This window comes from Anopheles coustani, chromosome 2, assembly GCF_943734705.1.
Source record: "Anopheles coustani chromosome 2, idAnoCousDA_361_x.2, whole genome shotgun sequence".
NCBI classification, from domain to species: Eukaryota; Metazoa; Arthropoda; class Insecta; order Diptera; family Culicidae; genus Anopheles; species Anopheles coustani.
In genome coordinates this window covers 29,676,442-29,699,043 of record NC_071289.1, presented here as the reverse complement: position 1 = coordinate 29,699,043, position 22,602 = coordinate 29,676,442, and the positions used below count along the sequence as shown (strand labels likewise).

Below are 22,602 nucleotides of genomic sequence, written 5' to 3'. Positions count from 1 at the left end.
AGAACCATAGCTGGTAAGAATGTTATTTGAAGTATTTAATCATATTTTTGCTTTATATAAAACATATTTGACAATACTTTAAATTCGATGTTACTGATTTATGAATATAGGTGACAATGTGATTTGACAATTTGAAAGAAAAATGTATTTTTCTTTAGAATCTTGTGAGTATATTGGCACAAAGCAAAGGTCTTATTAAAGAAGCAAATTTAAATCTATGAAATTAACCTATGAAAAAAATATCTAAATTAAGAAAAAAAAGTTCGCTGTAGCTCTAGGGGTCTTGTGACAACCCTACGAAAACCCTTTCAAGATATAACTAGAGTAATTCGACACACGAGCATGCTAGTTCCACCCAAGCTTTGAACAAGTGCACAACCGACCGACAAACAGTCCGACAAAATGAGTAAGTGTTAAACGGAAAGCTCATTGCGTGCGTGCGTCAGTGTATTTATTCACGGCTCTAGATGCATGCCGATTGCTAACCGTGCCATTTTGGTTTTCCTTTTAGCCACCGTGATCGTTACCAACCCACAGGTCGGCCCCGACCCCATCACAATCACCTGCCCCTCCTGCCGGGCAACAGTGCGCACGAAGGTGAAGCGCACCTCCACCACGTCGACCCACGCCTGCGCCTTCTTGCTATGGATTTTCTGCTGGCCCTGTTTGTGTCTGCCGTACTGTTGCAACTCGTGCCGAGACGCCAACCATTACTGTCCGAACTGCAACTCCTTCATTGGATCGTACAAACACTAGTGGCCAACAAACTCTGCCCGCTTTGAAGAGGATACACGATCAGCAGTTTGTTGTACCGTGCTGCCATCTACCGGAATCGGGTGAAAGCTCACGGTGCATGTGCATCAATGTGTACGGGGCAAACGAATTTGTCAAGTAGTCAATGCGTTTCTCGTGGTTACGTCTAAAGCGGGATGTTTTGCATTTGGTCAGTGAATTATAAAAAAACGGGTTACTTTCTTGTGTAGTAGAATACGATAAATAGATAAGAAACATGATACCAAAAATAAATCATAATCACATATTCACACATTCTAAACCAAAATTATGAAGCAGTTCTCCTTTCAGTTATTCGTTGACCTAGTTTCTATTCCCTGTTTTGAATTCCAAACACAATCGGTACTCCGTCAACTAAACTTATCTTATCGATGTGTACATGTTTTGGTAGCATATTCAAGACTTGATTCATACAGTATACGAAACCTAGCTTTACCTATTGGGGTAATCACCATCAACTTTAATGTTAGACAGGATAAAGCAATCAACGCCGGCGGAGCTGAATTTAAGTTGTTATAGACTGTTTGTTTCAACAGACTCGGGGCTATTTATACATTTTGCGAAATGTTACTTCAAAGATCGTCACTAACTTAGACTTCCATATCATTCATAACGGCAGTTGCTCTAGCGTTGTCCATGGGACTGAACGCTATTTGTCCATGGAAACTTCAAACAAGTTGATTCCCATTGGCGGCTACGTTGCGTTGATGTAGGCTTGGCTTCTTAGTCATAACTAGTATGTGGACATCAGATATATACTAAGGTAAACAACAATAGCACCACCCTGTTTTTTTTTAAATATAATTGTAATTTGCATAAAACGGGAGCTTTTGCAGTTTGAAATGTTATTGCGCTCAGTTTCACAACTTCTCAGTGGACTACAATCGTATTTATCTGGACTATCAACATTTAAGCCAAATAATTTATAAAAAAGAAGGCGTGGAAGTAAAAATTGCACCACATTGATTTTTTGCTCAGCAATTGAAGATATTATAACAAAACACACTCAAGATACATTTCAATAAGTTAGTAGCAAATATATGAGTATTTGTAGCTAATCTTTTCAAAACGTAGTGATTTGTTTTTTAAAAAATACTGTTTCCAGGGAATGCTGCTTATGATGTTCTCAGTTTTCACAAATTTAGCAACACAAATTTAACACGTTATAGCCATTATCGTTGCTTAATTGTTTGACATTTGAAGATAAGAACTAGAAAACGAAGTGTAAACTTTATTTCGTCGAAAACAAACTTTTTCTATGCATCGCCCCAGGAAATATACTTTACAGCGAATTTGAGCCGATTCAGTGCACGTCGCTCTGTCATGTTAGGCTTGCGGAATCTTCCTGGCCAGTGGGTTTTCCCCGCTTAACCTGAATGAATGGATGATTCATTTTTAGACCGGTTTGCATGGAATAGAGGCCTGCATCATGGTCAATTTTGTTGTTTGCCTAATTTTTGTCAAAGCGATGCTGTACCGACCCATTTCTGCTGAATCTCTTTAAACATCAACGAACTCGATAACGACTACTAATAAAATGTAATTTCTAAAGTTTGGGTCCTATACTAACCGCCGATATCTTAAAACCCCATTTCAATTTGTTGTTGGTTGAAATTTACGCAAACACTCAATTAAAAAACCAAATACGATTGTAACCCACCGAAAAGTTGTGAAACTGAGTGCAATAACATTCCAAACTGGAAAAGGTTTCCATTTTATGCAAGTTAAAAAATATTGGCATAAAACAGGATGGTGTTATTCTTGTTTAACTTAGTATATAACTGTTATCTATATAATAGTTATTACTAAGAAGCCAAGTCCACATCTACGTAACGTAGCCGCAGATGGGAAACAAATGCTTGTTTCCCTCAGTGTATTAGGAATTATAATATTTTATACACAGATTAGGGACTCGCAACGTGTAATACTTGTTGCCCTTGTGTAGGTTTACCACCTCACTGGTCTACATGAGCTGGTAAGCCTGCACAATTTAGCTTTCATAGTTAAGTCAAAGTTCTTGAGAATTGTTTCCCGTTACTAATTATTCAACCATTAATCACATCTTGAAATAAATGTGCATTTAACGGGAACAGAATACCCACACTTCCCATTCGGTGGGTATACACACTTGTCGACCATGAAGCTCTTTACGGAAGAGCAATGTAAATGTATAGTAAAACGGGACAAAGATTCCCCTCCTTACTATATACCGGACGTGTGTATCAGCGTTCAAGATCGCTACCAACATAAATAGTCAACTCCTCCATCCAGCAAAAGTCAAGTTCTTTTGAAATTCTCGCTTTAGTTTGCATCAGAGCTTCAAACCATGGGTACGTGTTCGCTGGGACAGATTTCTAATAGTGTCGATAGTACTGTTTAACTATATTGTTGGTTAACATAAAAATAATACGTGTGTTGTTTGTTTGAACGTTTTCGCCTTCATCGTTACAGATCAGATTGTCCTTGTGCCTAGTGTCGGGCCCGATCCCGAACGTGTGATTTGCCCATCATGCCAATCCAAAGTGTTGACGAAAACGGAGCATCGCTCCAACACGCGGACACACATGTACGCCCTGATGCTGTTCTTGCTCATGTGCTGGCCGTGCGTCTGCCTGCCATACTGTTGCGCTTCCTGCCGCGACACCGTGCACAAGTGTCCTTCATGTAACGCCTACATCGGAGTTTATAAACGCTGAATTTGCAATCCTAACGTATTCAAACAAACGGCTTCAGCGTTGGCTGTGTGTAAAATCTAACAAAAATCAGTGTGTTTTCATCTGACTATAAACTAGTGTTTGTTCGAATAAAAGTAATCTCCTGCACGTTTGCCAATAGATTTTAGAAGTTTAGTGTATGAGATTTAATCATTTATACCATTCCTAAGCCATTTTTGTTCCAGTGATTCGTTTCAGTGTTTCAAAGACTGTTAAAGGTAAAATGTTTTAATTAGTGTGTTCTGTACCACAACAGGTTTGGGTCTATCTCTCTTCTGTGTTAGCTAGAAAGAGTTTTCTCCTGCGTTATTGATTAATTAGCCACTGTTTGCAATTTGGTGATTTGATAAATTTTATTTTATACAACAAATAAAGTTTTGCCCCCGCTTGAAGCACGCCCTCAATATAATATAGCTGATCGCGATTTGACAGGGTTCAAATTTGGTTTCAAAAATTTGGGAAACTGATTAAAATAACATTCCAAATTAGAAACGCACAATTGGTAAATAAATTATGCCAATTTTGTGTAAAAGGCATGGTGTTTTTTGTCTTACTTCACCCAGTGTATTTTTGGAAGCTCTTGACTTTGGTTTGGCAGTGGTATGTACAGCTTGGTTTAAGATAAATGTTGTGCCCTTAATAACAATACCAATTAGTTTTGCTAGTTGTGTGACCCTTTTGCAGCATGGTGATTTTGCCTGCTTGGTGACTATTTGAGGGCGTTAAGGGCATTACTGCAAAGTAACCAGCAGGGTGGTCTCGTCAGAAAGTGCAGAACATACACTGCATATTCGTTATACCGTATCGGTTATGCTTCTACATACCATTGGAGTTATAGTTAATTTTCCAAAATATCATTTAAGTAATATCTTGCAATTGGTACGAGTGATATGATACATTTTCGTTTTTGAAATGGTTTATCGACTTACAGCCTTTGTTAATAATTCTCTATCTTCAGATTGAACAAATATCATAACAAAATTGCAGCGTTCAATATATGTTGACTTGGTGTAGGCTTACCAGCGTGTATGGATCATCGCATTGTTTACACAAAGTTTCCAAGATTGACAACTCTTGCCGATTAAGCAGATCTTTTTTCCCGAGTTCCCTTTCATTCCCCCTTATCCAGCTGTTCGGTCAGCAATCTCATCCGTACACATTAAATAAACATTCATTCAAGTGCACCACATTGCTCACCCTTCTCGGTTGCACTCTTGAAACTGAAGCCCATCGGGTTCCGTACGAACGAGCCTAAAAATGCAGACTTTGTAAGTTTTTCCAAACAAGTGTGTTGGTGATCAAAGTCGGTACCACGAGCAACGATGGTCCGATTTGTCGCGCAGAAGAAGCGGTCTTTGGAAAATCACGCCTCAGTTGATATCCGAGCACCACACTTGATATACATAAGTGACAAGAGTCATATTTTCCAGCTTTTTGCAACAAAAAAACCATGGGTACGTTAGAACGTTTGTTGTGGCATGTTTCAAATAGTTCCGGATGTAGTGTTATGTTGTTCGCTGGCACGTTATGTGTGTTTTGAGTTCTTGTTTGGTTCAAGCATTTCCACTTCGATCCTTGCAGATACCATTGCCTTGGTGCCCAGTGTCGGGCCCGACTCGGTTCGTGCGATCTGTCCATCCTGTAACGCCGAAGTGATGACCAAAACGGAGCATCGCTCCAACACCCTGACACATATCTATGCCCTAATGCTGTGCGTGTGCTTGTGTTGGCCGTGCGCGTGCATGCCCTACTGTTGCGCTTCCTGCCGCGACACCGTGCACAAGTGTCCTTCCTGCAACGCCTACATCGGAGTTTACAAACGCTGAGTTTAGAAACCAGTATTCAAACAAACGGCTCCAGCGAAAGCAGTGTGTAAAATCTAACAAAACCCAGTGTGTTTTTATCGGACTACAAACTGGAGCTTGTGTGAATAAAAGTAATCTCCTGTCCGTTTGTCAATATTTTCCTGAAGTTTTGTGTATGAGGTTTGACATTGTATACCATTCCTGACCCGTTTTTGTTTCAGTGATTCGATTCAGTGTTCCACATACAGTTAAAGACAAAATGTTTGAATTAGTTTACTCTCTACCATGACAGGTATGGGTTTATATCTCTTCTTGATTAGCTGGAAAGAAAACAAAATCTTGTGTTTTATTTATTAACAAGGTACTGTTTGCAATTTTTTGATTTAATAACTTTTATTTTATACAACAAACTACGTATGGCCCTTTGAACACACACCCAATACAACAAAACAGACCGTGATCCAACAGGGTTTAAATTTGAAAAAATGGGAAATTGATTAAAATAACATTCCAACTGAGAAGCAAATCAAAAATTGTGGAAATTGTGTAAAAAAGGCATGGTGGTTTTAATCTTCATTTACTCAATGTATATTTTGCAATTTGTTGTAACTCCTACTCTCTAATCTATCAAGTTCAAGATGTACGCTATAGTCCCTATGCCTAACATCTCCCCGTTCTTTCGACAGTATCAGTGCTGAGTATTTTTTTCATTTAGTCTATTTCCAGAGTTCACTTTCATTCCCTCCCTCTGTCAGCAATCTCATCCGTACATATTAAATAAACATTCATTTAAGTGCAGCGCAATGCTCAGCTTTCTCAGCCTGCACTCTTGTAGCTGAAGCTCATCGTGCTCCGTACGAACGAGCCGAAACCTGCAGTCTTTGTAAGTTCTTCCGAACGAGTGTGTTGGTGATCAAAACCGGTACCACGAGCAACGATGGTCCGGTTTGTCGAGCAAAGGAAGCGATCTTTGGAAAATCACGCCTCAGTTGGTATTCGAGCGCCACACTTGATATACATAGGTGACAAGAGTCATATTTTTCCTGCTTTAAAAAAAACTATGAGTACGTTAGAATGTTTCTTGTAACATGTTTTAAATAGTTCCGAATGTAGTGTTATGATGTTTGCTAGAATTCAAGCATTTCCACTTCGATCCTTGCAGATACTTTTGCCTTTACGCCCAGTGTCGGGCCCGACTCGGTTCGTGCGATCTGTCCATCCTGTCGAGCCGAAGTGATGACCAAGACGGAGCTGCGCTCTAACTCCCGGACACATATCTATGCCCTAATGCTGTGCGTGTGCTCGTGTTGTCTGTGCGCGTGTTTGCCTTACTGTTGCGTTTCCTGCCGCGACACCGTTCACAAGTGTCCATCGTGCAACGCCTTTATTGGCGTCTACAACCGCTGAGTTTGCTTACCAATATCCGTACGCCGAAATCGTAATCGCTAGTGCCAAACATGTTGTCTTCATCTAGCTATAACCTACAGTGCGTGCGAACGGATATGATATTCCATATTATTTTTTAAGCGCAGTAAAAGAGTGCACCGTGGACGTTTTAAAATAAACAAACTTTCATACATGGCTCCTTAACAAAAGGTATAATACTGATTTTTTTTTTTGAACGAAAAACAAAGTTATTTTCGTCGGGCAGGATCATGCCGTGCTGCCATCTACCGGAATCGGACAAGAGCTCACGGTGCACGTGCGTATCGAATGGGGGGTTGTTTCCGGTTGGTTGTTGATGATGGAGACTCATTATTATGATAACAATGGGTTAACTTATCGATGCTTAAAGAGGCGAACATTCCCTGGGAACCGCTTGAAGCCAATGTGCATTTCAAAGTATGAACTCAAACGTAAATTAGTACAGAGGAGGTCTGGTTTATGAGTTGGAGTTTTTAAAAGGCATAAAAAGCGAGTTTCCAAACAAACCAGTGAGACTATCTTTGACGATTTCATGGACAATGATTTACAGTTTCTACTATGTTTGAATGCTTGTTACTTTGATGCAAAGTATTTTTAAATCATTGTTAGCAAAGTTAGTTGTATTATTACGCAGCAAGCCGTGAGAAGATTACAAATTTAAAGAGAGCTCTATAAACAACCGGCATTTAACACAATCAATTGAATTGCAATTACTTCTTTTGAATTCCATTCCACAATTCTTTGGTCGCCACTTTTCCGACTTATAATGTGTGGCATGTTGCGACGACGTTATGTTGTTTTGCTGAGTTCACTCGCAATAATCACAACCAAATCACCTCCTTCACTTCTTTCCTCCGATAATGCTCCACGTCTGCGCACTGACCTGGACATTTCCGATGCTTTTTCAACCAGCTCGTGGCACTGTGTACGAGAAACACGACTGTGGAAGTAAGCGAAAACAAAACGCATAACCTCTATTAATACTCATCTTGCATCCTACTGCTCCAGATAACAACGGGTGCGCTATAAAACATGATTAAAACATACCCTCACACACCCTACTTTCCCGCGATCGCACACAGTCACCCAAAGCACCGGCTCGCACTCTCACGGCGATCGTATTTTGCGGAATGTTTAACGATCGTGCGAAGAAAATGAAACCATCTGCCGAATGTTCGCTGCTGGGTTTGTTGGTGGAAGAAACCGAACAGACCACAAAACGAGCATCGCACAAAGTGGTTATCCAAGCTAGTCCTCTGGTTATAAAATTATACAGAGTATCCAAGATTGGTGCATCGATGCTCAAATTGATCGACAGAAGCGGTTATGGTAATGCCAATCGTCCTTGGCACTGAGCCGCTTTTGCTCGTCGAACTCCAGATTGAATTAAGCTTCGTGGAAAAGAGCTAAACCACCGGTGCGAGTTGGTTAATACGTGTGTTGAATGTTCAATTATTTAAAATTTCAACCATGACGCATCTCCAGCAACACTCGTTGAATTCTCGCGAACACGCTGACTCATATTCGTAGAAATTTCCGTAGAAATTTCTTATCTAAAGGCTGTATAATTTAACTTCTATTTATTTATGTTTATGGTCTTTAAAAATTCTTCATCCATTCCTCCCATTCGGGCAACAGTTCCCTCCTTCCCTCGCCAAGCAAACTTTCACTCAAGGGCGCCAGGATGCCCACACTTTACGTCTGGAGAGTCATGGAGGACCTTCCAGTTCCGGTGGGGTGTGACTCAAACTGTAACCGGCACAAATAGCATCCGACAGACATGTGTTGGTATTGCCAAAGGCTCACAATTCAACCTCGTTGGCGTTGGAAAATGTTTATTCAAGCGCACAAGCACACCCATACACAGGGTGGAACGGAGCCGCACGCAAACGCGTCCGGTAGCTACAAACATTGCGACGCGTTCAGAACAAAATCTAACCGGTTATGTGTGTTGAAAACAAAAAACCTCACAAACGCTACGTGACCATCCTCACCACCAGCACCAATAATGGTTTGCTTCACCACGCCAGAGTAGCGTCTGGTGGAAAATCTCGCTTCAGTTTGCGAACGGCACACGACCGAGCGCCACACACATCTCGTGACTCGCGGTAATCCGGCATCTCCCTCTTCAAGCAACCATGGGTAAGGGTTGGAGTGCACGGGGGTTAGGTTTTTCTGCCACTTCCGACTGTAGCATTTAATGTGGTGTTTTAAATAATCTTCACGCTTGTTTTAACGACCTCCCCACCGATCGTTTCAGCTACCGTCGTACTAGCGCCAGGTGTCGGACCCGAGTCCACCCGCATGGTCTGCCCGTCTTGCAGAGCCGAAGTGATGACCAAGACGGAGCTGCGCTCCAACACGCGGACACATATCTACGCCATACTCCTGTGCGTGTTCTTGTGTTGGCCGTGCGTTTGCCTGCCGTACTGTTGCGCTTCCTGCCGTGACACCGTCCACAAGTGTCCACAGTGCAACGCTTACATCGGTGTTTACAACCGCTGAGTTGTTGACAGACCAGCTTCCAAACCCAACGCCTTCGACGCTTCCGCTTAAAAACGTGTATGAATGTGCCAGCGAATCCGAGGGAGTGTATGCGAACGAATGCGATCCAGCATTCAAGCATTTGCTACTGTCCCTGTGCAATGTGCCTCTTTCCAAAGCAAAATAATCCACTATAAATGCACCGAAAAATGGGGCATTATATTTGTGTTTCAATAAACAAACATATTATTCTGAATCTCTACACAACATGTTTTATTACGTTGGTGGGTTTGAAGAATAATGCTTTAACAGTAGATCTTATAGAGTCAGTAGATTTTATAGATCAATACTCTACTAGACGGTATCATCGTTTTAACAGCTATATCAAATTGTTCCATAAATGTGCAATAAATATTCCATGGCAATGATGAAAAACATTTTTTTTTTAATAAGAAGCTAATAAGATAAGATAGATTACAAAAACATTAAAACTTAGAAACTTAAATAACACAAAACACATCGAAAAAAGAGTTTAGTCAAAATGATTAGGTGCTTTTTTCCTTCTTCTTCTTTTCATTTTTTTCAGTTGCAGTTCAGATTTCGTTTCAGTTCAGTTGTTTGATTGGATTTTTATTTATTTTGGTATTTCATAGTTACTATATTCAAATATGCAATGGTATACGACACGATAGCACATACACACTCCGAGCTCGTGACCGGAGTTGATATCTTCAATCAGTTCAGCGCTCGCGTTCATCATATTTGGGTTATGCGTTTTAGTGGTTCATTTTAAGGTACATGTTTAATAAGTGAGAATCTATGCATCTCATCATGTTGAATCTATTGTGCTATTTGCTTTATTGGTTTTTGTTTCACATCTAACAAACAATGAATCAATTTCCGTTGGATACCGGAAAATAATCAAAGGCGTGGGCAAATTCAAACAACAAACGCAAAAATGCGCCGGGGTGTGATTGAAAGCTTAACTAAGCTGTTATGTGAGATACAGCGCCATCTGTAAATACTTTTCCGAAGCTTAAAGCGTTGCGCATCTACACAATTATACAAAGCTCACCACGAGTAACGTTTTTTCATTTGAACACGTACTAAGAGTAGCATGCATGACCATTTTTGGCTAAAATATGGTTTGTTACTAATTATACAATAAAGTTTTTAATCTGCGTTGACTTTCGTGCCATCAAAACGCGGAAAATAAAACATGATTAAAGCCCATACACGTAATATTTGGCTTTGAGTTCATGTTGCACAAGAGAACCAACCATGCGTGGGTCAATTTAACGTTAACAAAGATAATATTTAACCATCGTATGACTCATCGAAAGGATTGATTGTTAAAAATAAACCATGTGGACACACTATAGACACAAGAATGACATCGACGGAGAGGGAAGCTTTGGAAGTGTAGCTACAATTAATCAAATTAATTTTGCCATAGCATAGGTACAACCGTTTTTGCATTTCAATAAAGGTAGTGGAGTTTTGTTTGGAGGGGAAAAAACTCCCAGTGGCGCAAAACCCGATGCACGACCCCGTGGAGGCCTGTCAGGTGAGTTATTGATCCATAAAAATAATTGATACTTGCGAAGGGGGAAGGGAATGGGCAACGAGGGGCACACAAATAATTCAATCGAGTGAAATACGCGAAAAGACGCGCCATTATCAATGCTTTCTCACGAGCCAGCATCAACTTTAATCTCGAAAGGCCACCCTCGTAACGCCCCACGCCTACAAACCACTGGGCGTCTCCACGGTTGCGAGAGCTTTTTGGCCCGAATTTGCTCGCCAAGCGTTTTTACTTTGCTTTTCCTTTCCAGGAAACCCTCCCAGCTGCGGTAAGGAGCCAAAAACCATCTTTCCTACATTTTTGCGACCCTCCAACGACGGCGCTTTTCCGCCCGTCAGCTTTCGAATAACGTTCCGCGCTCGCCACGGCAGTAAATTTTAATAAAACAACAAGCTGATAAAAGAACCCTGCAAGCCAGCTTCCAAATACATATAATCAAGTTTTCTCATGTCCTTCCATCGCCCCCGTTGGTGCACGCACGCACGCACTCACACACAAGCCAGCCCATTTCCCCCCACCAGACGTGGAGCGTGGAAAATCGGTCGATTTAGAATGCTTTCGGATTTGTCATTGCCCCGCTTTCCCTGCTCTCCATCCGCGTTTTCCACAGCCACCTGGAACTAACACCAACAAAGAGGCAATGAGAGCCAAGGGAGCCAAAAAAGGCTCGACTTTCCGTACGCCCGCAACGCCCTTATGTGTAGGAAGTGGATCAATATCCTGCATGTTTACTGTGTCTCGCTTTAGTTATTCATTTCATTTTGCTCCCCACGCACACAAACACTGTCGCCCACTTGTCCGCACAAAACTTACGCTAGTGTAGGTCCGGCCGGCACGAGGTACGGGCACGCACGCGCACTTTCCCACATTTCCACTTCGCCCTGGCGCAAACAAGCAAAAGGACTTTTCCATTTATTTATTTTTTTTATTTTCCTTCTGCCCATTCCACGGGTTTGGCCCCAATTTTCCGCCGCACTCACGCGTGTAGTCGTGTCAAGCGCCCGATCGCGTGGAAAGTTGCGCAACCGGCCCATCGCTCGGGAAAAGTGTCGACTAACCCCCGCCGATGGCGATGCATGACGTGCCTATTTTTCGTACCGCTCCTTGAAGCGGATGGCCGAAGGAAAACGGAGGCGACAAAGGACGAGGTGGAGAAGCTTTCCTGCCTTGCCCTTTTTCGGGAGTTTGGGAGTGTTTTCCACACACCTGCGCGTCCCCAAAACGGAAAAGCGCCCATGTGGTGGTGAGAGCTTTTTTATGTAATCGATCGGTTCGTTTCCCTTTTTCCCTCCGAACGGCCTCGACCGAAACTTTTCCGCCCCGCTCCTATTCTATGCCCTTTCCCTGGTCGCGGGGGACCGAAAGGGGATTTGTTAAATTGTGCCTTATGTACAGCATTTGCTTAATCCCCCCCCCCCCCCCCCCCCCCCGGTCCGGATGGGCTTTCCCTGCTTCCTTGCTTGCTTTCCTGTGACCTACTTTCGGCACGACCGCATTAAGCGATCGAAAGCGGCACAACTACCAACATCACTGCGAACAGACTAAGAGCGCCTTCTCCCACTAACAAGCTCCGACAACAACATGAGGATGGATCACGATTAAAAAAAAAGAAGAAAATAGAAATAGTTTATATCCTTCCTCCAGGAACCGGGGGGAAGAAGGGCCCTGCTCCAACTCCAGCCCCTTCCTGCCCCTTTATCCAGCCCTAAAACTCCACCAAAGCGCTCATATGGCACCCGGTGGCCATTACTCCAGCCTTTTTTTCTTCCTTCGTGTCATTTAGGTTTTCCTTCGACTTTAGCTTCTTCCTGCAATCGCACGCCGCACGTTTGTCCTATTTGTCCTGTTTGTCCTTCTCCTGGTGACGATGCGGGAGACAAATGTCCTCGCTGTGCTTGGATCTGTATGTTTGCGTGTATTTGTGAGTAGCTCTCCGGTGGGGGCTCCAGGGCTGGGGGGGTTGGGAAAACTCATCCAATCCACTCCATCGCACGGAGTGGAAAATAAGGACACCGCCTGACTGTCGCAAAACTGTGGCTCTGTAGCGATGATGTGTCAGTCGTGGCCCGGCTTGCCAATTGATTTCCCCTCTCCACCCCTCGGAACCTGAATTTTCCACCCAGCACTTCCTCCCAGCAGTTTGTTCAATACGTGCCCGATTCGCACGAACATTTCCCAACACGTGTGTGTTTGTGTGTGTGGACGTGTGTGATAGATTGTAGCTTCGTGCAGTTTTGTGCCACATCTCAATTTTCCGACACTACACCACACCAACCGGTGCTGCTGTCCCATTTCAAATTATGGCTACTTCCAATTGTGTTACGAGAACATCGCGATCGATTGATTCTTGTCGCTGTGACTCTCAATCGAAACAGTCTCACGGACCGCTTCACCTTCGTGTGCCTATTTTAATATGTCACCAACTTCTCCACCGAACTCGGAAACGAGCTGCTGTGTGGGAAAACAACAACCAAACGTTGGATAAGCGTTGGCTTAGCCGGTGGAAGATATATACTTCGGACGTGTTTTTCGAACTGATTTAAACGACTGGAGCAAACGACTGGCATTAACACTGTCGCCATGAAAGCCGGTGGGAGGCGAAAGAACACGCGATGGCCGTAGATTATCTGCTGCGTGCCGGGTTTTGCATTAACAAACCATCTTCAATTGATGAGCCTACAAATGATGGATGTTTATTTTAATCTCGAAACATTAACGACTGCCCGCGCTTTCGATTTGAAATTCAAATGGAGGATGGCGATTGTTGGTGGAAAAATCGGTACGGAAAAGTTTGCTGATGTCCCTCTGTTGGACTCAAATTAAATTATAAATTCCATGATAAAGTGTATTTTTATGTAGTAGTGTAGTGTAACAAAGTACATACACATTTGCTATTTTATTTTTTGCTTTAAGCATTAGTTTGCAGTACCGTCAGTAGAAAGATATTTCTTCTTAGGAATATTTTATTTATATAGGCCATTTTTTACACACCAAGCAATTACAGCATTTATAAGACTTAACTTGATGCCAATCAACTCTGACAAGTCCTGAAAAGGTCTTGTAACTTTATAAGAACAACTGAAATTCCGAGATGCAATAAGGACATTAACATTTATTTTCGAATTTAGATTAACATAAAAAAAAGAAGAATTGCAATAGAAAAGTTGTCTCTAAAAGTTGTGGATTAAGACAATTGAAATATTTTCATAGAAACGGTGTTTCATGCTCCGAAATAAAGTAAATTTTAAATGGTGTATAGACTATACGTTCATTAAGCATCCTTTTTGAATGTATCTATCAAGTTTTTTCTAAACTTTACCGTACTAGCCCTTTAAAGAACTATCAAGAAAGTGAAAAATACTGCAAAGAATAATTGATATTTTACCATAGTGGAATTTTATTTCTCCGACAACTAGTTTTCATAAACAAAATTTCATAGCCTGTCCCAGAAAGACACACATAGATCATAGCAAAATAAATTAGTTCAAGAAGCTCATGGCTGCCACTTCGATACCACATTCTAGAACAGTACCGAACGTGCACAAAACGTATTACTTTACGCCTTTTTTTAACATCCGAATAATGCACTCCCATGACACCTTTGATCATAAAAGAAGGAAGCATTCGCCGACCGCGAACCGTCCCACCATGTATGCGCCCACGGAACCCATTCCTCAAAAGTTTTACCTTTTTCTGACATTCTGCTCGCTCCTCTTTGTCTTTGCCTACGAGGCAATTTCCCGCGAATCGCGAAGGGATCCCGCACGGGCGGGCGGGAACTTTTCCCAGTGCGCGGAAAATTACTACGTGACATAATCGCAATATTGCCCCGCTCTTCTCGCATTTTGCCAACCCCAGCCTCTCGGATAGCTTCTTAGCGACTGCTGACGAGCGGAAGCCACAAGTCACATCCGAGTGTTCCCGCTTTTGAACCGTATCCGGCTGCACCATACTCGAGCACGTCCCGGAAAAGCGACGCATCATCATCATCATCACCAGAACTACCATTAAAAAGAAGGAAAAACCAAACCCACCCTGAAGTTACTGCACGGTCATGTGCGCTCACTAATTAACCGAAAAGGGACCCTCGGTTGGGCACGTATGTACCGGGAGGTGTGCCATTCTAATGGTCCTTTCTGGCCCTTGGTACACTCAAGGGTACGGGGTAGGGGGAGAGGGACCGGAAACCGCCCCGGCGGGGTTTGCGTTCGCCTGATGAAAAGCCACTGCCCAAATATTGGGCCAACTTTAACAAGTTTGCTCAGCGCGGGCAACTCGTAAACCCATCGAGTCGATGCGATCCTGGACAATGATAGGGAAATTTCAATTACAGCAAGATTTAACACTTCAATCCAGTGGGCGAAATTCGGATGGTGCCGGAATTTGGTGCCGTTCGGTCGTTTCGGCAACGTGCAGTGAAGCTTGAAATTAGCTTGCAAAACTTCTCCTCCTTGGGAATCAGCCGCCCATCGTTTGGTTGGTGGAAAGGTAACGAAAGGTAGCGGGGAAGAAAAGTAGAACACTTGCACAACACAAACGACTTTGCCGCAGAAAGACGAGAAACTTGCCGCTTGCACGAACCACGCGACCCCTTTGGCGACAAAAGTTTACTTCCACCAGTGAGGAGTTGTTCAATTTGCGCTATTTGTCGTATTATGATTGTTCGTGCTTGCCAATGTTCGTTATTTTCTTCTAGCTACATAACCTTACTATTCCATTTTTAGTTATCATTTTTCATTATTTGATTTGATTTTATTTTGCTTTTCTTTCACGTAATTTGTAATCTTTTATCGAAGTAATCCTTTTTTTCGCGCGCAAAGACAGTTCTAGTCCCTTTTTCATAACCATCCAATGTTCTGCTATCTGTTTCATCGTTGTTGAATGCAGCTTTTTGCTTCGAGCTCTTGTTCCCGTTTTTCAATCCGCAAGTCGCCGGTGTTCGAGCGGATGAAGCGCCACCAAATAAGGCCACAAAACAACGGTGAAACTCCTGCCGTTCCGGTCCGGAGGAGAACGGTGGAGGTCGCACGGGGCAAAAAAGCATAACACACCGCGCTGCCATGCTCCATCATATTATGCTACGCGGCTGCGCACCGCAGCAAACTTCGACGACGCTGGTCGCTTCCGGTTTTCCGGCTGCTTTGAGGTGGATATCCCAATGCTTCCCGATGGCAGCAACTTCTCAACTGCGCCTCGAACGCCGTTCCGAAACCACCGGAACCGGTGCAGGTTGCGATCGTTGCGGATATTTCTGCCCTGGCGTTGAATGCAAAATGTGTGCTACTATTTTCCCCACCCACGCGGGCTTTCATTGGCACGAGCAAGTTGTTTGACAATCAGCATCAAAGCAGATAGGAGAGGGTGTGAAAATCCGGCTACACCATTCTTCATTCCACCCGACCTACGATTGACAAGCAGGCAGCGTGGAAAGGAAAGAAGAAAGGCACGAGGATTTGCTACTTGTTTACACCGATGTCCATTTGTTGGGTTTCTTAAATCCCAGCTTACGGGCGGGTATGAAGGAAGCAAAAGAAATACCGCACCAACGCCAACAGAAACAACTTAGTTCGCGGCTGAAGGATCAACATAAAACCGCTTAACGGTTGGCTAGCAATATTACTGACGATTCAGTGGCGTAAACATTCTTTCTGGTTTTTCTTATTGCTGCGCGCCAGAATCGAAGGACTTTTTTCAAAAACACACTTGTGCCACTTGTGTGTGATGTATAAATAATTTTTATTGATATTTCTCTTCTTTCTTGCAAAGCAACAAACCAATACCGTTACAAACCATTCCGGATGCTTTCGAAACCCCGTCCCATGATGCTTTTTCGATACAACGAGAAAAACGATGGGAACAAGCATGAAGTGGAAATTTCTACGGCACACCGTTTTCCGTTACGCCGAACCCCTTTGAACATGATGGCTTCAGAAGATGTCACATGGGTTTACCTTTTCTTATTTCAACCCTCCACCCGCGCGGAGAGTGTTTCGTTATGTTTGCCAAAAGCATTACGATGTTCAGAAAGCGAAGCGACTCTCCCTCTGTCTCAATACACCGTGTCGAACGGGAAAGGAAAGCACACACTCGAAGTGAAAACATATCCCGATCCAACCAGCAGCAAGGTGATGGGTGTTTTTTGTTCCCGGTTTCCCGTTTTTCTTTTTTCTGTTCCTTTACCTTACAATTGGATCGAGGGAAAATTCTTCGGCGCATGTATATGCATACAGTACACGCCCTCGGGAAAGCAATCACCGTTGGAAGCGAACGGTGATGCGAAGGATACTGGCAATGTATCGGACGTACACCTGATTAGCCGAGTGAAGAGGGAGCACTGGTTTAGACAGGGAAAAACATTAGAGAACATGTTTGTGCACCGAAAGCCACCATGCGCCTCCATTCGTGTCGCTTTGAAAAGGTTTCGAGTTTTACACTTTCTTATGTTTCAGTAGAATTTTCGAAGCTGAGTTTTCAAAATATATCTTTATAGTATAATGAAAACATTACAGTATTGTTTCTTTTTTGCTTCAAAAGAATGATATTAAATTTCATACCATGAACTCCATAATATACATGTACACTAGAAAGGTAGATTTAAGCAATTTTTAATTCATATGTGTTTTCACTGGTTTTCTCCTTCAATGAACTATATAAAAGATAAAATGTGCTTCTTCTCTTCATTTTTCTGCTTCGACTCTGCGTATACACTTTCAAGAACGTGTTTTCCATCCATTCTTGTATGTGAGGGCATTCCCGGAAAAGCAATTCGCTCTTCATGCATATGCAACAAAAAACTGCATTAGCAGCAAATTGTGAAAACAACCACCCATTCTCCCACTCCAACAAGCGACGAAACGATGAACAACCTGGAGGAACCCCAGCGTTGTTTGAAATCTGTTGGAAACACAAAAAAAAAAGCAAAGCGATACAAAAATGTTAAAAGAAGAGAAAAATAAATAAACACACACGCAAGGTTTCCCGCTTCATCGCTTTGCCATTGCCGGTAAGATAATCACGCGGGGTAGGGGCTGCAATATAATCATCAGATAATTAATGCTCGTGACGCGGTCCGCTTCAAAGAATGCTTGTGTAACAGTCGCCATTAGTGCGAGGCAAGCGAGCGGCATCGATGCAGAGATGCAACGGTGCATTTACCAGCCAGCTACTTGCAACGATGACACGATGCCATCAACGCTTGATTCATCCAAACAGCACAAAGATCGCCATCGTCACCGTCGATGGTGGTTGAGGAATGAGGCCCGAGGAGGATGGGTAAGCAAAAAAACAAAGTAAGAGAAGGAACATTCTACACCTTACAAACACACATCGGAGACGCAGCTTGTTCGGGGAGGTTTTTAACAGGTCAGCACTAATTACTTGCCACAAATCCTAACGATTCAAGCTACCGACGTCTAATGGGATGAGCAAGCGGAAGAGAATAGGGTTCGGGGGCTCCGAGAGTCAAAGTTGCGCAATCTTTGATTACCGGAAGGTGCCACTTGCAATGGTAGATTTGTAACGGAGCACACGAGTGAGTTACAGGAATTTATTAGCCACCTTTCAAGGCTTGGATAGATGGAGTTGCATATTAAAAGGGTTCGCATTATGGGACCGATTTCATGGCGATCCCCCCCGAGTCAAGACAAGCTGAGCTTTGAAATGGACATCAAAATGAACCTAATGGAAGATGCTCGCCATCCCATCTCTGAGCGGCGGAGGATAAACACACAGGCGGACACGTTTATGGCGGCACGTAGCGTAAACAATGGACAGCCCTCGCGGACGCGGAAGTGGTCGCATCGGAGCGTATCTCGTACAGCAGTGCCCGGTGCATTTCCGTCAATAACAACGGCATAACATTTTGCCACAAGGTAACCCCGGGCAGTTGGTGGTTTGGTGTGCCCGCTTGTTGACGTCAGCAGAGAGCAGTCCGATCCGGTGCAGTTGGAACCGATTTCCCAGCACGATTTCCGTCGATGGAGATGCGATGATGACGCCGTACGTAAACAGCAACCTCATAAACAACAAGCAACCGAGTAATGGTGATGGCGAGACTAATGTTCGTTTCGAAATAGAATCCGGTTGTCGATCACCAAGTGATTCCTTGAGTACATGTTCAGCTTTGCTCAGTGAGAATATTCCTTGTAAATAGATAAAAATTACCTTAAGGATTATTCTATGCTCGATTTGAGAAGAGTACGCAGTTCACACGCAAATGAAAAGAACCATAAAACCAACATTACACAAATTATTTTGAATCATGTTTTAACAACTCAGTTTATAAGTTTTTCTATATCGGTTCATTATCAACTACATGTTTGTCCCAAACTAAGAACAATGTAATGATATAATTATCAGGCAAGCTGGATAGGTTTTTTTTTCTTCTTGTGAACCTAATTTTGTTCTTTATTTATTCCAAATCGCTTTCTTTGTTTTTACTTTTTGAATAACCCAAATATTCAAAAACAGCTCATTGAAGCAATAATCTTATTACTATTTTTTCTCAAGAAAAAAAGTTTCACTTGTCGATAATAATGAAAGATGGAAAATAATGAAATGCGTAATTTGATGTCATGACATAACGTAACATAAACATGAATTCAACTGAAAAGTATACACACCCAATAAATCTAACAAATATGTGTTATAAATCCACCCCAAGCCACTCCTAGGTAAAAACAATAACAATCACATCCCAATCTTTCCGAAAATCACCGAGAACCGCTCAATCGAGACGCAAGTAAAGTTCGCGCTATCCGTTCTTTTCGTTCCAATCCATCGCAACGGAGCCAGCGGTTCATGGCGTGCGTGCAAACGAAACACGATTGCTCACGATCACGAACCCTCATTGCGAGCGGGTTGAAGATCGCGCCCCTGTTCGCCCCTCGAGACTGGTGAGATGAGCAATCGCTTCGTTTGGGATCGAATTCCGATGCGCACTAAAAGGGTGGTGGGGGATCGCGGAATGTGACCCGAAAAGGGGTTGGCATGTGCGAAGCGAACTATTTGTGGCCATGTGTCGAAGGCCACCAGAGAGGCGGAAGGTTTTCCCGACACCAGGCCAGATACACTGCTGGGGTAGATTTGCGTTGAAATCTCAACGGGGTTTATGCTCGGGAAGAAATGTCGATTGCAGGCATAGTAAAGATTAAAACGATATTTATGAGTTGTTTGATCATTTGAAGCTTTAAATAACGATAAATTGTATTCGTCATAGCATACGTCCTAATCATAGCGATAATATACGTGGACAATATTTATTAATTGATGATTCATTTTTTACCCTTAGTAATCTTTTATGTATTACCTGGGATTTTCCTATGGTCACTACAAACAGTAAATTGAAAAATTAATAATAATAACCATGGTAACAGCACAATCTAATACACAAAGCAAATTAAAACCAATTTGTTGACAGTACAATCTAATAAATCATGCAAAACAAAACAACGGTCGAGGATTATTATATAACCTCATTTACGCTCATAAAACGTAAAGAAATCCCTCCTAGAAAGGCTTCACAATTTCATCGTCGTCTTCGCAGTCGCAAGAAATAGAAGATTGCCCGCTTCGTGCCACCCTTGTCGGTCAGTCGGACAAGCGCCGTCTGCTGATAAATTTCCCAATTACCGAAAGGTCAATGAACCGCATAATATTTCGCGCACATAGACGCTTAGTGGCTGCTGTTTTGCCTTGTTCATGCGTGCGTTTGTGTCTTACGATTACGCTGCCGTTGCAAAAGAAGCGTGAACAGCAGCGTCGCTGTTCTCTGTACTGTTTTTTTTTTTGCTTCCTCCTCATTTGCCGTCTGGTCAGACCTAGAGACAACCCGCAAACTGGTACGAAGCGTACAGTAACCTATCTAAAATTAAACCCAACGCCGCACCATTATATGAGCCGCGTGCAAATATTCTTATCTATTCTAACGAACGAACTAATGGTGGCTCCGGTTACTTACACCAACCCATTCCACGCTGTATGGTGTTTACTTGCGAGTAGCGACAAACACGAGTAGGGCAGCTAGTAGGCCGCTTCGTGTAATTGTATGCTGGTCAGGGTTTAAAGCGAGAGGTCGAACATTTTTAAAAGCCATCCCGTATGGAAAATGGGTCAAGGTTCATGGATGGATTTAACAAGTTCAAATTAGTTATGAGTAGATTATTTGCAAAATAATAAAAAAAAAAAAGTGCCTCTTATTTGTTCCTAAAAGTATGGGCAGCAGTGTAAACCAACTGACAGAGCAGCTCATCCTCTCATTTAGCGCACAAACTGCAGCATCCGGCCAACTTCAATCCGACACACTCGACGGTACTCAACGTGGCCAACACAGTCTCGAGCCAACCGAACCGGTCGAGTTATCTAATCGTTGGGAGCTTTATTCGCCGAGAAACGCCCTTGCAGCCATATTACGAACGCGATAATATGAGTGCGAACTCTTGCGAACGGCGTACCCCTTACAACGGATGTGTTTACGCTTTCGTGGAGAGTTTTTCCGTTTTTTCCAGTAAAATCTTGCCAGCGAGGAATTTTAATACCACACTATGAGCTAGCAATCGATAGCCATTGTTTACTGCATGGTGGATGAATTCGCTGTTCAAACATTCCGAGTATGAACGCGGAATTTAATCCAGTTCTATCTTGGCGATTTCATTCTCGACCATTCCTAGAGTTCCAATAGAGATGAGATGATGAGGTCATTTAGAAATAAAAAAAACCCCTCTAAAAGAGAAGCATGTGCATCTCGCTCGCTTCTTCCATTGCCTCCATTCAAATCGGTTTTGGTGCTGGCCGTTAAAAAAGTGGAAAAATCTAATTTTATTCGTCTTTTCCCGCCAGACTAGACAAACACATAGACTGTGCGTTTCACATACACACACACACCCCCCCGGAATCGGGTAGATTGAATCAACCCGGGGTTGTTTTGAATTGGGACACATAAGAGCAAAGATCAGAGGGTCAATCATCTGCGCGAGTTTGTCTCGTAACGATACTCAAACCATACGCGGTTACCATGGAAATCAAAAGAAATGGTGCTTATGTGGTGAGCTAGTACAAAGTCGATGAGTGGAGTGAACCAAAAATTGGGAGAAAAATTAAGATAACTTTAAGAGAACTACACGCAAGTATCACGTCTAACCTAAGAAACCGACACTCGAAAAATTGTCAGCCAAACACAGCTCAAAATCCAAATAGTTTTCTAACGTCAAAGTGAAACACAAGCAAACAAGATAACGGAACAAACCGGAGGGAGTGAAGACGAAAAGTGAACGCCATCGACAAGAACCATTTCGGGTTGTCGCTGTGGACGTGCAGCGGTCGTGTTTAGCTTGACCTAATTTTGAAGTCATTATACTGTTAGGAGCGCACTGGGCAATAGAAGTTGTTTGATCGTCTCAAGATGCTCACGCACACATCTGCGAAAAGATGTTTACGATCGGAGCGAATGCTGGTGTGGTGATGAATTGTGACTTGTGTGCACGAAATTTTAACTTTAACACTTGTTTTCGATAGGCTAAACCAATTTTTGGAGAGCTACAAGTAGACAAAGTATCACATTTGTAATTCGGTCAAAAGATAGGCAGAACGTTAATTAATTTTTTGAATAAGACAAATGAAGCACACACATAAGTTAAATCGTGTATTTTTAGTGAAATAAAATTTTATGAGCAACCACCTTTTCATCCAGCTGAAGTCGTGTTTCTCCCCCAAACGCTTTCACTTCCCGAGTTGGTTGCTAATGTCACCTACATGTAACTTCGGGTGGACTTTGTGTCTTCAGCCTAACAGTTCGGTTTTT

The 22,602-nt window shown here is 42.7% G+C and overlaps 3 protein-coding genes across 3 annotated transcripts; all 3 read left to right on the top strand.

Moving 5' to 3' along the window:
- The first annotated feature begins 3,110 nt into the window (after window positions 1–3,110).
- Window positions 3,111–3,611, top strand: LOC131265625 (lipopolysaccharide-induced tumor necrosis factor-alpha factor homolog). Its single transcript, XM_058267909.1, has 2 exons — window positions 3,111–3,122; window positions 3,244–3,611. The coding sequence occupies exons 1-2, from the start codon at window positions 3,119–3,121 to the stop codon at window positions 3,486–3,488; spliced, it is 249 nt and encodes an 82-aa protein (XP_058123892.1). The 5' UTR covers window positions 3,111–3,118; the 3' UTR covers window positions 3,489–3,611.
- A 1,259-nt stretch (window positions 3,612–4,870) lies between these two features.
- Window positions 4,871–5,431, top strand: LOC131265750 (lipopolysaccharide-induced tumor necrosis factor-alpha factor homolog). Its single transcript, XM_058268056.1, has 2 exons — window positions 4,871–4,960; window positions 5,088–5,431. Exons 1-2 carry the CDS (start codon window positions 4,957–4,959, stop codon window positions 5,330–5,332), a joined length of 249 nt encoding a protein of 82 aa, XP_058124039.1. The 5' UTR covers window positions 4,871–4,956; the 3' UTR covers window positions 5,333–5,431.
- A 3,370-nt stretch (window positions 5,432–8,801) lies between these two features.
- LOC131265457 (lipopolysaccharide-induced tumor necrosis factor-alpha factor homolog) lies at window positions 8,802–9,613 on the top strand. Its single transcript, XM_058267722.1, has 2 exons — window positions 8,802–8,878; window positions 8,997–9,613. The coding sequence occupies exons 1-2, from the start codon at window positions 8,875–8,877 to the stop codon at window positions 9,239–9,241; spliced, it is 249 nt and encodes an 82-aa protein (XP_058123705.1). The 5' UTR covers window positions 8,802–8,874; the 3' UTR covers window positions 9,242–9,613.
- Window positions 9,614–22,602: the final 12,989 nt, after the last annotated feature.